Source organism: Delphinus delphis, chromosome 15 (assembly GCF_949987515.2).
Source record: "Delphinus delphis chromosome 15, mDelDel1.2, whole genome shotgun sequence".
In the NCBI taxonomy this organism is placed as follows: domain Eukaryota; kingdom Metazoa; phylum Chordata; class Mammalia; order Artiodactyla; family Delphinidae; genus Delphinus; species Delphinus delphis.
The window spans coordinates 29238949-29254700 of NC_082697.1; the positions used below are offsets into that span (position 1 = coordinate 29238949).

Consider the following 15752-nt stretch of genomic DNA (forward strand, 5'->3'; position numbering starts at 1 on the left):
GTAGTAGAAGGACCCTCTGAGTTTTTGATACCTTGGGGAAGAAGTGTTTCGGTGTAAGAAGTGGCTGTGTTGAAAGGAGCAGTCTGTTCACAGGGCAGCCCTGCTTTTACCACACATGGTATTCTGAGCCCCTCACCTCTCCCATTTGTCCCCCAGGAGAAGTGTGCCCAGTACTGGCCCTCTGATGGACTGGTGTCCTATGGAGACATCACAGTGGAGCTGAAGAAGGAGGAGGAATGTGAGAGCTATACCGTCAGAGACCTCCTGGTCACCAACACCAGGGTAAGATGCCTGGTGGGTGGCCTTCTCCCACAGGGAAAGCAGGGTTGCACCTACCTCTCTGATCCTCCTTCCTCCAAAGGAGAACAAGAGCCGGCAGATCCGGCAGTTCCACTTCCATGGCTGGCCTGAAGTGGGCATCCCCAGTGATGGAAAGGGCATGATCAGCATCATTGCAGCCGTGCAGAAGCAGCAGCAGCAGTCAGGGAACCACCCCATCACCGTGCACTGCAGGTATGCCCACCCCAACCCTCAGGGGGAAGAGAGAGAAAGGCATGGGAGGCAGGCAAAGGGGTGTGATGGGAGCCTGTATCAGACAGTGAGGAAAGCCAGACAAGAGTGGGATGTTGGCAAGCACGTGGCAATCAAGTTTAATGACCAGGACAGGCCCAGATGATAAGAACTTCATACTTTAAGTGCTAGGGAACAGCAGTCCCTAATGTTAAGATATTGGCCAGGGGAGGTGATGCAGAAGGGGAACAGCAGGGGAGACTGACAGTGGAGAAGACCAGTTGGGCAACATGGGAATGAGGGCTGTTTCCCTAAGAAACACAGGAAAAGAGAAAAGGGCAACTATTTTGAAAACAGTTAGAAGAAAAATGAACAAGACTATAAACATAGCTGTGAAAAAGAGGAGTCTCCTAAGTTCGAGGCTGGGTAATGGCTGGTGTCACTGACAGAAGGAAGATAGCAAGGGGACCCATGGGGCAGGGGGTGGATTTTGTTTGGGGCACATTGTATGAGATTGCATTTTAGAAAAAATTTTACCTTGAGTTTGTATTGCTTTTATAATTGGGGGAGGGAATCTCTTTTAAAAGGGAAGGAAGAATATATTTTAAATTCCTACAAATTGGTTTTGAAGATAGAAAAATGAGCAAAGGAACTTCTAGAAATGTATCTAGTAAATGTTCTTCAAATGGTCAAAATGAAATATGTAATTACAAGAATCGAAGTACCGTTTATAATAGTAAAAGATGGTAGGGACTTCCTTGGCGGTCCAGTGGTTAAGACTCTGGGCTTCCACTGCAGGGGACATGGGTTCAATCCCTGGTTGGGGAACTAAGATCTGGCATGCCATGCGGTGCAGCCAAAAAAAATTGAGAAAAAGATGGTAAATAATCTAAGCATATATTAATAGGGGACTGGTTCAGTAAGCTCTGATATATCTCATACTACAGAGCTTCAGATAATTAATTAGAAATCTGTTTATGTACTGGTATTCAGTAATCCTCAAGATTTATTGCTTAGTGAGAAAAGCAGTGGGAGACAGGGAAAGAATATGTTCATGTCGGTATATGCATAAATTATCTCTAGAAGGACACACAAGGACCTGATGACGTTGGTTGTTTCCCAGGAAGAAACTAAAAGGATGAAGAAGTAGAGTAGGAAGGAGACTTTCCACTGTTTCTGACCTTTTTGAAATTTGAACTATGCTAATTTGTTACCCGTACAAAAATAACTCATTTGAAAAAATGTTTTTAAGAAGAAAAAGTGGCAAAGTCCATCATCTAATACAAGTGTACAGTAAACATGAAAAGATGCTAATCCTTATTAGCAATATGAGAAATGGGGATGAAAACAGTACAACATGGCTTTTTGTCCATTGGATTGGCAAATTAAAAGGATTCCTTGAACTACAAAAATAAACACTTCCTTGCCCACACTTTTAAATCTCCCATGCTGCTCTCTCCCTTAGTCACCCTCTCTTGGCAAACCCCAGATTCTCTAGCTACCCTGCACCATGCAGCTGAATATGGCTAAAGGAAAGCACCATGTTACAAGCCTCATTTTACATTTCTGATGACTTCATAGTTGGCGATTAGTACTGCCCTGCAGTCCTTCTGCATCTCCCACTGTTCTAGACCAGGGCTAGGCAAACTAGGGCCCAGTGCCAGAGCTGGCCTGCCACATGGTTTTGTGGGGCCTGCAAGGTAAGACTTGTGTTTACATTAAAAAAAATTTTTTTAATCAAAAGGAGAATATTTCATAACGTGAAAATTACATGAAATTTACATTTGTGTTCATACATAAGGCTTTATTGGAACACGGCTATGCTTATATATTATCTGTGGCTGCTGTCCTGCTCCAGCAGCAGTATTGAGACCATTCGTGTTACTCTTACTACCTCACACTGCTGCTCAGCACACAAGAAGCACAGTTGTGCAGTTGTAACTTGACTTTCTCTCTTCCCAGCAAAACCTAAGATACTTACTATTTGGCCCTTTATAGAAAAGCCTGCCAGCCTTTGTCCTGGATGATCATTTCATCCTCCTCTCAAACCTCAAACCTCCAGTACCTCTCCCATCCTCATATTTAAGAAATGACCATGTTTTCTATTTGCCTAGGAAAAAAGAAGCAATCAGAATTTCCACTTGCTCTTAACCACCACAGCTCCCCATCTACCTGCATTAGTGCTGTGGACCCTGCATCCCTCCTGTTCAGTGGATGAGTTGTCTGAACTCTCTCTGAAGTCAGCTACATTAGTCCTCTATTGCTGTGTAATAATATTACCACACACTTAGCATCTCAAAACAACACACATTTATCTTGCAGTCTTTGTGGTTAGGAATCTGAGCACATCCTAGCTGAGTCCTGTGCTTCAGGGTCTCAAAAGGCTGCAGTCAAGGTGTTGACCAGATGGGCTGTGGTCCCATCTGAGGCTTGCCTGGGGAAGGATCCACTCTGAGCTCACTTGGTTGTTGGTAGCATTCAGTTCCTTGTGAAATTTTGTATTTTGAAGTTCCTTGCCACGTGGTGGACCTTCCCAGCATGGGTGCTTGCTTCTTCCAAACCAACAAAGGAGAGAGTATTTCCTTACAAGACAGACATTATGATCCACGTAACATAATCACATACATGTAATTGTATACGCTCCATCACCCTTGCTACATTCTGTTGGTTAGAAGTACATCACAAGTCCTGCCCACACTCAAGGGGAGGGGAATCACACAAGTATGTGAACACCAGGAGGCAGGGATCTTGGGAGTCAAGCTAAAGTCTGCCACACCCACCCTCCACTTGGATACCAATTCCATCCTCTTTTGTCTCTTCAGGGACCTGACTTCACTATCCTACATCATCAGGTTTTCTTCTGGATACCTACTGTCTTCATAAAAATGTGCTATAATTTCTCCCATTTTAATATTTTTTAAAAACTTTTGCCTCCAGTTCCCCTCCAGCTATCCTCTATTTCTCTGTTTTCCTTAATTGTAAAATTCCTCAAAATATTTGTTCATACTAACTCTCCAGTTCCTCTCCTCCCAGCCTCTCTTGAGCCCATTTCAGTTAACCCCCCACATCCTCCCTTGCAACTGCCCTGTGAGGGCCGCCTGTGACCTTCACATTGCTGAGTCCAGTGATCACTTCCTAATCTCATTATCCTTGACTTTCATCAGCATTAGACACAGTTGGTCATTTGGTTCTCTGTGGAATGCTTTTAGCATAGCTTCTCTCCAGGGTTTTTGTCCTCATTGGCTGTTCCTTCTCTGTCTCCTTTGCTAATTCCTCCCCATCTGTGGTCAAGGGCCAAGTCCTTGGACCTCTGTCAACTGACAGTCATTCTCCTAGGTGAACTCATCCAATCTCCTGGCTTTAATACCAACTCCCAAATCTTTATCACCAGTTCCCCTAAACTCCAGATTTATATATCCAGTTACCTACTCAACATTTCCACTTGGGCCTCTTCAGTTTTAAAGGGTTATTTCAGAACTCCCTATCTTTCTTTCCAAGCCTGCTGTTTCACAGCCTTCCCCACATCAAGAAGTGGTATTTCACTTAACTCAGATAAGAAGCCTGGAACAATTCGTTTTCTCACACATGTACATTTGTTCTACCTGCAAAATAATTTCAGAATCAAGTGTTTATCACTCCCCCCACCATGGCCCTCTGTCCAAGCCACCATGCCCTCTCCTCAGTAACTATACTGGCCTCACTGGTTTCCCTGCTCCCACCCTTCCTCCTGTAGTTTCTTCTCAACACAGCAGCGTGAGAGCTCCTTCTAAAACTTCAGTCAGACCACATCACTCCTTTACTCAGAATCCAGACACTGGCTCACGAGGTACAACATGTCTGAGGGCTCCTTGCTCAGGCTAGGCAGGGAGTGAACCGGGGCTCTGGCCTTCTCCCTGAGGGCCCTGACCTTACCCCGCCCACTTCCCTCCCTCCCGCAGATGCAGCTACAGTGGCTTCGGCACCTAGACACACTCCTGTGTCATTCCTGAGATGCTCATTTCCAAGGGCCTTGTCCTCACCTTCTCAGGGTCTCTGCTCACATTCCCTGACCACCCTGTTCACAATAGCACTTCCCACACTGACTAGAACTGCTGTTCTCTTTTTCCTGCTCATACTGCATATCTTATTGTCTGGGGGTACTGCCACCCAACTCAGCCCCTACCACACAGCAGGCACTCAGTAAGGGTCTGGTGATGACACATTGAACAGGTGGACAGTGTCAAGGTGAGAGTCTGGATTCCTGGGATTTCGGAAGAAAATGAGCAGCATGGAAAAGCATCAGCAACCATATACCAGTGCAGAGGGGCAGGAAAGAGGGGGCCAGAACTCTTGACATGAATGAGCAGCAGGCCAGGGCCCCGCAGGGCTGTTTTTGTTTTTTGTGTGTTTTGTTTGTTTGTTGGCTGCGCCACGCAGCATGTGGGATCTTAGTTCCTCAACCAGGGATCGAACCCGTGCCCTTGGCATTGGTAGTGCGGGGTCCTAACCACTGGACCGCCAGGGGATTCCCCCCACCCCCACCCCAACCCCAGCTTGTTTGTAGGTGGACAGCGAAGCCTCAGTGCTGGGGGTGGGGGTGAGGTTCTTCACCACTGCCCAATGAGTGAGCCCCTCAGCAAGCAGAATGGGTCGTACAAGAAGGGCAGCAGGGGTGCACCCGCCTCCCCAGAGCTGTGTGAGCTCCTGTGCCCACCCCCAGCAGTTCCACTGGATGACTGACCTTCCCAGGAGCACCAGCCTCGGCCTTTATCTGCTCATTGTCATTGTCACTCGCCTTCTTGGCACAGGGAGTCATTGCAGGTGTGATAAGTGTATCTGCTTTGTTACAGTGCGGGGGCAGGACGGACAGGGACCTTCTGTGCCCTAAGCACAGTCCTGGAACGGGTGAAAGCAGAGGGGATTTTGGATGTCTTCCAGACCGTCAAGAGCCTGCGGCTGCAGAGGCCACACATGGTCCAGACACTGGTATGCTGCCCTGCGTATTTATCCATGCCACCACACCATCTGCAGCTCCTCTGCCAAAGCCAGCTCAGGGGGGTGGCTCTTTTGAGGGGCCCATCTGATAGTCAGAAGACTGTGTAACCACAGACTCATCCTTCCTCAAGGTGCCTCAGGCAAACAGAATGAGCTTTGGGAGGCAGGAGAGCAGTGGGGGCATAGCCTAGCCCCACACCAGTAAGAGATGGAAGTGGCCTCTGTGAAGGCTACAAGAGGGTGCCCAGGTGCTCCATGGGGCTCTTCACTTCTCCATGGGTCCAAGGTGGGGAAGACTCAGAAGTACCTCCTCTCCTCTCCTCAGGCTCCCTTTCAGCAGGTCTCCTGACAGTCTAGATGACCAGTAACCACTGAGTGTGTGGACAGACTTGAGCTCGTGTCTGACCTCTGCAGGCCTAGGAGTGCCATCTGCATGTCTAGTCACTTCTATCTGTAGAAGATAGCTGCACTCAGCCCAGAGGGGAATGCTGTCAGAACTCTGGCAGGCAGCTCAGGGCTCAGGTGGAAATCCAAAAACATTCATCTCCTGTGAATTTTCCATTTTTTAAAAAATGGGTTTGTCAGGAGCTGCAGGTACATTTTTCTCTTCCGTAACTACCCTGGCCTTTTCCCCCACCTTTCACTCTGCAGGAACAGTATGAGTTCTGCTACAAGGTGGTGCAGGAATATATTGATGCATTCTCAGATTACGCCAACTTCAAGTGAGAAGCGATGAGGCCCCGTGGACAGGAGAATTGCCTTTAATATTTTGTAATATTCTGTTTTGTTAATATACCCAAAATTGTGTATATATCTTACAACTGTTTTAGAAATTGGTACATAGGCTTCTATTACCTATTAGGTGGAGATTTTATATGTAAATGTGTTAGCACTGATAGTCCTTTTTCCAATGTTTTATTGGGGAATTAAATAGTGTGATGTTTGGATTGATATCATGAAATCCTCTGCCTGGAAATTGGGCTCTATTGTTCTTTGGTTTATACATCTTTTCCTAAAGAAGAAACACAAAACTCATTCCAGGTAGCTAGGCATTAACTAAGAAAAAAAGCACAAAGTTATCAGAGCTCTTGAGGAAATTGGTTGTCCCAGTGCCCCCAGTTCAGACCGCTCTCCCCTCCCTGCTCTGTAAATAATCTCTCCCCTTTCCACCCTTGCCCACCTTCTCGTACCGCCTACATCCCACCATGGCGAGTAGAGGGACCAGAGTGTTATCTCTGGCACCACACTAGGGATTATCAGGTAATAAAAGCTTTGACTCCCTGAGGAAACGTCTCTCCCTTTGTCTGGGTTGGGGCAGTCATACCAGGGCTGGGGTTCTCCTGGGCCACTCCCGTCCCTGCCGTTACTGTTCTGTCTTAGCTGGCTGCAGAGAGGGCACAGTCTCCCTAGCTCCTTCTTTCCAACAAACACAGCCCCTCTAGCCCTTAGGTAGTTATCAGGACTATTCTTTCACTCCCAACATATCTTTGGTGCAGTGGTCCTAGCCAGCCTTGCTCGCTGGGGAAGATGGCCAGGGTCCTCACTGCTTCCCTAAGTACAGAGGCATGGAGGAGAGAGGGGTGGCTTGGCTTTCGGGTTTGAGTCAGTTTGACCTCTCCAGTCCTTGGTGCTTTGCTGCAAAACTATCTGGATCATGTCGCTCTGTCCAGAGCAAGTGTTTATATCTATATTTATTGTGTTAAACCGCTTCCATTTCCTTTCATATCTGTCCTCATTTCCAGGACTTTTATGTGGAAGTGCCTCAGATCCAGAGGCCAGGATGGTGGGAGTCTTAGATCCCAACTCGAATTTGAGCCTAACATGTTAGACAAAGTGTCTTAAATAAGGTGGATGTTCATTTATGTTTCATGTTAACAGTCTGCCCAGTCCAGAGACCCAGTATCCTCCATCTCATGGTCCCAGTGTCCCTTCGGATGTTGTTCTCATCCTCATGGTTGAGGTCGCTGTCTTTTCCCATGGAGAAGCAAAAAGAGCATGGGCAAACAAATTCATTTTTAAAGACATGAAGCAAAAGTTGCACTTTTCACTTCCACTCATACCCCATTGGCTAAAACCTAGTCATAAGACCACACTGAGCTACAAAGTGTGCTGGGAAATGTGGTCTTTAGTTGAGGGCACAGCTGGGAGGGTGTGTCTGTTCATGGCCTCCTTTCTTCATGATCAGCCCAACACAGGAACAGGAGAGGAAACCGGTTGCCATGACTGTCAGTTCAGGGCTGAGAGAACCTTGCAGCCCTTGGGGCCTTTCTTAAGGATCAGGGGCCAGGGGCACCTTGGGGCTGTCAGGAGTGAGAGGTGGCACCCCCGTCTGGCCCATGGAGGAATGCACAGAGATCACCACTGCCGTGCTTGCTGGAGGAGGTAGGACTTGAACTGGACCTGCAGGATATTGGAAGTTTAGATGAGCGAAAGGAGGAAAGATCAGCGGAGCAGCATCACAGAGGGCCTCAGATTCCAGGCAAGCAAAGACGCAGTGGCTCCAAGATAGAAGCCAAGTTCTGCACCACATATTCAGGGTGTATGCACGAAGCCCGGGTGCCACGACAGACCACCTTCTGGAAGGTTGCAAGGGGTGAAGTCGTGTAAGTCAGTAGGTGTACTGTGGTCCTTCTGTAGGAACCAAGGAACTGTAAGGGGCGATAAACTCAAAAAGTCAGTAGGTTTAAAAGAAGCATGGATAAATTAAGCAAAGACAGAATCTAAAGAATTTCGGGTGAGGGCTGCCATGCTTGGGAAGGAAACCCTGTCTCTTTGCAAGCTACCTGTTGGCGCCTCTGTGTAACCATGTCCAGGCAGATGGAGGAGGGCAAGCCTTGGGTCAGCAAGCCGTGCAACGAACATATCCCCTGGTTGCTAAACAGACATCTTCAAGCAGGAATTACCCCAGCTCTTTGCTCCCTTCTCTCCCTCAGCTTATAGGTGTGGCTCATCACTCCCTCTTCACCTCTTTCTTTTCCTGTATTATTCAGAGCTTACATGGTGTCAAGCGACATAGGCTCAAAGGGAAGTGTGTTGAAGCTCACGTGGCACAATTGTGTGGGAAGGGCAGAGGAGATTGCTTCATCTAGTGCCCACTCCTCAGTCAGTCAGCTGTGACTGTGCCCACTGCACACCCAAACTTCTGGGGCCTGCCACACTTGCAGAGACCTCACTTCATCAAATTGTCTCTGTCCTGGGTTTTCCTTCATCCTCTACCCCCACCTGCCCAATATGCTCATCTTTCATTTAAAAGAAGAGAAAAAAAGCACTTCCCCCATGCCTAAGTTCTTCCATTCCCGCATATTCCTTCCTTACCCTTTCATCCTCAGTGCTGAGCCCGAGGGATCCACTGTCTCCCTGTCCACTGGCACCCGCTTGGTGTAATGACTGCCTCCTGACTTTTATCCTCACTCTGTAGCTTTTCCTCCACAGCCCCCTTCCTCAGAGGTCAGGCATTCCTGCAGTCTGTGTGGTGTGGACCCTCAGCCCTCCTCCAGCCCTGAGCTCCTGGTCCACACACCCCACTTCCTACTGTGACTCCACAGAGTGGCCCAGAGGCACCAGTCTCAGGCTCCACACACCCAGCAGTTTGCCCAGTCTCTAAAGCCCACTGCCCTTTCGTGCAGCCTCCAGCATTCTCTGCCCACACCCACCCCGTCCCAGCCCTACTCCCACTGAGCACCAAACCCACAGGCCTGCCCCCCCCCCACAGATCCCCCCCGTAGTTCCTGTGTTAGCTCTTCTCCATTTTGTCTCTTACCCTAGAGCACCCACTGCAGCCCTATTGCCGAGACTAGCTAACTCTCCATCCTTCACCCAGACCACCTGCTCAGGGGGTGTGCCCCTCTGTGCTCCTACAGCACCTGAGCATTCAACTCAAAACCTCTGCTTTCCCAACTGATTACAGCAGCCCCCAGACTAGAATAATGTGGCCTCAGGGCTGAGTGTGAGCTAGAGCTCAGTGGTGAACAAATGGCTTTCTGTGTCCTGCTGAGAGGGATACAAGGATGAATTCCAGAGTTTATAATCTGGAAGGGGAAAGCAAATATTCCTAAAAGGCAAACTATGTGGCCAGAAAGAAAGGGAAGCTTTCCCCTGGGAAGCTTGTTCTTGTTTGGAATTTTCAGGAAAAAACACAATCAAATTACAGAAAAAATAAAGGCACCCCATTCCTTTTTTTAAAATAAACACCAGGGCCTTTGAATAAAACATTCTGTAAACCCAAACCAGAACTAAGCTAGTTTATTGAACTCAGTTGTTTTCACTAAACCACAAAGCAAATGTTTTCCTAAAATTTATTTGGTTAACCGGTACATAAAGGGACAAAACCTGTTTCCCAAAACAGTTTAACTGATCATACAGTCCAAATATTCATTTCAGGTAAGTCAGTTTGGAAATTCACCCATGCCCTTCTGCCTGGGCAGCTGAAGTTGAGGTGCCCATGATGTCATCTCCCCCATCTCTGCCACAGAATTTGACAGACTTGCTCTCCCAGTGACCAGACACTGCGATGCCCAGCCTGACCCTGCCCTTGCACTTGCTGTTCAAATTGCTGTCCAAAGGCGGAGATTGGCTAACCCTATAAATTGGCCTCTGCCCCCCAGAGGCTGGTGGCTGGCAGCGGAAAGCTGAGCTGATGCAGACTAAGGCGGGAGCCTTTTCTGGCATTCCAGGGGCTGTGCCCAAATCCATGAATGGTCCTGGGCCAAGTACAGGATGAGGAGGGGTTGGAACCTTGAGGGACAAAATTATTCCTACCACCTTCCGATAGGCCCACAAAGGCTGCACTGCCCCCTTAACTGGGCCCCCTGTCAGGGACCTGCTTGGAGGAGAGAGAGGCCACCTGTGGGGTAGCTATGCCCCACCCAAACCTACTTCCACATGGAGTGACCCAGTCCTGGTGCCCAAGTGTGTGGTTAAGGACATCCCACCCAACCCATTTTACAAGTGGGCAAACAAGCCCTCAGGAAGAGTGGTCATAGCTCTCCCCAGACTTCTTAACAGGCTGCTGGACTCCTCACTCTTAGGCCCCCACTTTTCTACCAGGGAAAGCCCTGAGCTGGGTGGGACTCAGGAAGACCCCAGGCATTGCCTCTCTTAGGGCCATAATTTGCTGTGTCAGAGAGGGCTGTGAGGGCTTTCTAGACCTAAGGGCAGGAGCTTGAGAATGCAGCTAGGGAAGTGGCTAGATGAGACTTCAGGGGCACAGGCCAAGCTTGTGACTTCAGATCCCTGGGAAGGTGGAAGGAGGAGGCATCTGTCTGGTGACCCCAGCGCCAGCAGCTGAACATACACTGCGAAGGGAAGAGAGTTGGTGGCGAGCTGCCACCCGTCCCCTCTTTGAGACGTCATTGGAGTCTGTGGGCCCAGAGCAGTGGGTGGAACTACCTGAGCAATAAATCTTGGGTCTGGCTGCCTGGGTTCCACTGCTGCCTGGAGGAGCCACTTCATCCACAGCTCTCCCTCGGTGAGTGAAAAGGCTGCCCTCCCCAGGGCTGGGGCTCCGGGATGGAGCTCTATTCTGGGTACACTGCTCCTCTTCCCCCTCCCAAGTCCCTCTACCCCTGACCCATGCCCAGAAAAGCCCCCTTTCCCTCATCTTTCCCCAACAACACTATTCCTGTGCCTGCTGCCCCTAGCGTGGGAGGGACAAGGGGTAGAAACCCTTGCCCCTGTAACTACCACACATCCCCAACTGCCATGGAAGAGAGATAGCAACCCACAGGGAAAAGGAGCTGAGGGCCTGCCAATAACGTCCCCCAGCACTGGGTGCCCCAGATTCCCCCACACTGCTGCCTGTCTTTTGAACAACTCCCCTGTTCCCCTCTCCAACCTTCTCTCACTTCTGGGATCCCTGAGGGAAGAAAGGGTAGTCCTGCCCTACTGGGGAAGGCCCTCAACTGGCAAAGCGGGGAGCCTCTGTGCCCCAGGGGTTCTGAGAGGTGGCTAGTTGCCAGGAGCCCTCAGGGTCCAGACCCCTGTAGTCCTGGTATAGGGAGCAATAGCAGAAGAGAGAAGAACATTAGGAGACACTGAAGCTGCCCCTGAAACGCCAGTTGTCCAAGGGGACCCCGGAGGAAGAGGAAGGGGGTATGGATGGGAGCACTCCCTGAGTGCTGTCCACTGTCCATGGGAGCAGCCCTGCCATGGCCAGCTTTGGGCTAGGCCTCCTGGTGCTGCTGCTGACCACCCACCCTGAGCCCTCGAAGGCTCAGCACTGCTCCCACAGCTGGCACCCTGAAGGAAAGCAAGCCTCCAGCTCACTCCATGACCCCCAACATACTCCTGGGCCCCCAGGTGAGTTGAAGGGTCTCCCCAGCCTAAGTGAGAAGAAGGTGCTGGCTGGGACTCTTTCATCTACCTCCAGCCTTGGGTGGAGGTGGGGAGGGCAGGCTGCAGCCTCAGTTCCCTTCTAAGGAAGGGTTCTGGGCACTGCAGCTCACAGCCCAGGCCAAATTGTCCCCAACCTCCCAAGCTATGTTCTGGCTCCCCCTGAGGACAGTGTGCCCTGGGAGAGTAGGACCATGGCCTGGTGGCTCCTCCACAGGAAGCAGCACCTGGTGCAGACACTGCTGGTAAGTAAGCTAAGAACTGGCTGGGGGTGAGGGGGAATGATACACCACTGAGTGATTTATTTTTGGTTGCCTTGGGTCTTTTTTGCTGTGTGCGGGATTTCTCTAGTTGCGGCGAGGGGGGGGGCTACTCTTAGTTGCGGTGCGCAGGCTTCTCATTGTGGTGTCTTCTCGTTGCGGAGCACGGGCTCTAGGCGCACGGGCTTCAGTAGTTGCGGCACATGGGCTCAGTAGTTGTGGCTCGCAGGCTTAGCTGCTTCTCAGCATGTGGGATCTTCCCGGACCAGGGCTCAAACCCGTGTCCCCTGCACTGGCAGGCGGATTCTTAACCACTGCACCACCAGGGAAGCCCCAATCCTAGACAATTTATGATGAAATACTATGTTAGATTAAAGTAAAAGATTAGAAGTCACTAGTGGAGTAGAAGGAGGTACTACAAACCTCCATAAATAGGACAGTGGCGGCTGTGAAGTCCCCTAGGCTTCTAGATAGCCAAGGGAAGCCAGTGTGGCTCAAGGTGGGCAGGCCCACAGCCAGTGGAAAGAGGTGAGGGGTGCGACCTCACACTCTACAGTACGGCCCCGATAACCAGGTGGTCATTGATACGTGCACTGGGAATGACTCAGTGATTGCAGAGCTCCCCAAGGCCAATAGCGGAAGACAGGTGTAGGGAGATGGTTTATTATTTTGCAAATTGTATTTTAAAGTGCACCACGGGAGCACAATAACTAAAGGAGAAAGTGTAAATTCCTATAAGGCAAGACCTTATCGCCTAATTTCAATCGGTGTGAGCTCGGGTTTTTAGATATCAGGTGGGCAACGCCCGTTAAGCCCAATGAGCTAGAGAACCCACAGGCTGGGTCTTCTAGGAGGCTAGGGGGCGTCCGCAGGACGTGGGAGCCACAATACCGGCCGTCGGCCAATCCTAAGCAGCGAGGCCAAGCCGGGAGGCGAGGGAAGAGGAGGAGAGGAGAGGAGGGGGCGGGTAAGGCCGCAGCTCTGCGGTCAGGTGACCAGAGCGTCCGGGGGAATGATCGCGCCCTCCTCCCGCAAACCCGACCCCGAGCGCCGCGCCCCGCTGCCCTCCAGTAAAGGTGTGAGGTCCCTGAAGTTGTTGCATCCTTTGTCCCCTCTCTCTCCATTGAGACCCTTCCCCGGGTGGGGGCTGGAGGGATGCAGGTCGGAACCCGGTCCCCCAGGGGGGACACAGCCAGGTTCCGGGGGGCGGGGCGGACGCAAATGTCAGCGGGCAACAGAGGGTGGGGTCGGAGCCCGCGGACTACGCGTCCCGTGGTGCCCCGCGGCCACTTCCGGGCCCCAGTGATGCCTTGCGGCGCGCCGGACGCTAGGTGGTCTGGCCATGTTTCGCGCGCTGAGCGCCCTGGGCGCGCGGCCCGTGGGCCGGCCCCCAGCCCCGTTTCTGCTCCCCGCGCGCTGCCGCAAGACCCGCCACGACCCGCCGGCCAAGTCCAAGGTTGGGCGCGTGGCGACCCCACCCGCTGTGGATCCTGCGGAATTCTTCGTGCTGACGGAGCGTTACCGGCAGTACCGCCAGACGGTGCGCGCCCTCAGGTGTGTGTGACGGAGGGGGAAGCGGTGCCGTCCGGCGTGTGTGTTAGGGCGGGCGGGCGAAGAGAGTGCCGACCTTGGGCGCGTCTCCGTCCAGGCTAGAGTTCGTGTCCGAGGTGCGCAAGAAGGTGCACGAGGCCCGGACCGGTGTCTTGGCAGAGCGCAAGGCACTGGAGGACGCCGCTGAGCACCGCGAGCTGATGGCCTGGAACCAGGCGGAGAACCAGCGGCTGCGCGAGCTGCGGTGAGTGGGGCGGGAGGCGGGGCGGGGACGCCTTGCCGGCCCGGAGACACCCAGCCACGCTCAACCTCGTCCTCTCACTCCTCCCAGGATGGCCAGGCTGCGGCAGGAGGCGCGGGAGCAGGAGCGGCGGCAGGCGGAGGAGGAGGCCCGGCAGGCCCGAGAGGCGCAGGCTTGGGTGCAGCTCAAGGAGCGTGAAGTGCTGCAGCTGCAGGTGGGCCGTGTCTCCAGAGGGTGGGGCTGCAGGCCGCGAACTCTGCCGGTGCCGCGAGTCCTGCGCGCAGCCAGGTGGGGGAGGTGGGGCCGCGGCTACATGCAGAGTTGGAAGAGAGTAGCCTTGAGTCTTGACACGGGGTTAGCAGGTGAGGATTTGGAAGAGGAGGCGTGCAGGGAGAGTGTCTGTCAGGCGCGAAGACCCGGAGGTGAGAGTTGACAATGCAGTAGTGTTCACGTGGCTAGCCACTTGGCTAGCCACTGTCTGTGAGACTGGCCCCCACGTTCCCCAAGGAGTTTATATTTTGCTGTGAGAGTGGGAAAGTCACCGAAGGGTTTAAACATTTTGGCCTGGGATGCCAGGTGTGAGACTTAAAAGCAGGGAGATCAGTTAGAAGTGATCCAGCGAGAATGGATGAGGCTTGAGTTAAAGTAATAGAGGGAGGACAGTTTGAGAGAGGTTGAGAGATCTAGGCAATATTGAGAGACTGATTCCACCCAGTGAATTGTCACAGCTGGTGTGTCTGGGTTTTGGCCGAAATGTCCAGGGGATGATTGTCTAAGAGAACTGAATGTGGCAAAGCTGCCTGATATTCTTCCACTGGAAGGTCAGCGGGGTGCTCAGAGAAGACCTGGGCTGCAGACATCTTTCCCATAGGAGAGCTGGAGCCCCTCCCTCAGTGGGCTAAAGGCTAGCAGGCATGTTCTGAGGGCTTCCATTCAGTTGGCCTTCTCTCTTCCAATAGGAGGAGGCAAAAAACTTCATCACCCGAGAGAACCTGGAGGCGCGGGTGGAAGAAGCGTTGGACTCCCCCAAGAGCTACAATTGGGCCATCACCAGAGAGGGGCTGGTGGTCAGGCCACAGCACAAGGGCTCCTGAGGGCCCAGTAAGGACAGTGTCCACCCAGGGACCGTGGGGGTAGGGGGGTTGGGCCTGATCTGAAATAAAGCAGTTGTTTCTTATGAAGGAGGAGGCTCTACCTATTCCAATGCAGCCTTCACTTTTGGGCCTCAGCACCCACCACTTGGTCAGAAACTCCACACACACAGTGCCCTGTTCTGCACCCATGTACAACTCTTAGCAAAGCACCAGACCTTAGAAGTTTCCATCTCACAGAGGAGCATAGTCCCCTCGGCAGCCAGGTCATCTCCTGAGTATCCTCAGGGTCCAGTGGTTGGCATATTGCAGTCCTTGGGCCAAATCTGGCCTATTGTTTCTTTTTGTAAATAAAGTGTATTGGAACACAGCCACAGTTATTCATTGACTGCTCTCATACTACAGTGGCAGAGATGAGCAGGTGCAACAGAGACCTTATGAGTTGCAAAGTCTAAAATATTGTTATATGCCTTTTTAAATTGAAATATAGTTGATTTACAATGTTTTGTTAGTTTCAGGTGTACGGAAGAGTGATTGAGTTATACATCTATTCTTTTTTAGATTCCTTTCCGTTATAAGTTATTACAAGATAATATAGTTCCCTGTGCTGTACAGTAGGTCCTTGCTGGTTATCTGTTTTATATATAGTAATGTGTATATTTTAATCCTAAACTCCTAATTTAGCTGCCCCACCCCGATTATATGACTTTTTTGGGGGGGGCGCACCATGCGGCATGCAGAGCTTCCCCTACCAGGGATCAGACCTGTGCCACCTGCAGTGGAAGTGCAGAGTCT

General features: G+C 51.4%; 3 protein-coding genes across 8 annotated transcripts in view; all 3 read left to right on the forward strand.

Moving 5' to 3' along the window:
- The window catches only part of PTPRA (protein tyrosine phosphatase receptor type A), a 185461-nt gene extending 178698 nt beyond the window's left edge, over positions 1-6763 (forward strand). For all 6 annotated transcript variants that reach the window (XM_060031122.1, XM_060031121.1, XM_060031118.1 and 3 more), the window contains 4 exons: positions 157-282; positions 362-513; positions 5340-5475; positions 6136-6763. In XM_060031122.1, coding sequence (XP_059887105.1) covers positions 157-282; positions 362-513; positions 5340-5475; positions 6136-6210 — 489 coding nt within the window. In that variant the 3' untranslated portion in view covers positions 6211-6763. The remainder of the gene's footprint in view (positions 1-156; positions 283-361; positions 514-5339; positions 5476-6135) is intronic.
- Positions 6764-11630: 4867 nt separating this feature from the next.
- LOC132437623 (progonadoliberin-2) lies at positions 11631-12726 on the forward strand. The gene is made up of 3 exons (XM_060030969.1): positions 11631-11781; positions 11923-12059; positions 12631-12726. Exons 1-3 carry the CDS (start codon positions 11631-11633, stop codon positions 12724-12726), a joined length of 384 nt encoding a protein of 127 aa, XP_059886952.1.
- Positions 12727-13376: 650 nt separating this feature from the next.
- Positions 13377-15429, forward strand: MRPS26 (mitochondrial ribosomal protein S26). Its single transcript, XM_060031125.1, has 4 exons — positions 13377-13628; positions 13723-13869; positions 13957-14080; positions 14826-15429. Exons 1-4 carry the CDS (start codon positions 13417-13419, stop codon positions 14958-14960), a joined length of 618 nt encoding a protein of 205 aa, XP_059887108.1. The 5' UTR covers positions 13377-13416; the 3' UTR covers positions 14961-15429.
- The last annotated feature ends 323 nt before the right edge of the window (positions 15430-15752 follow it).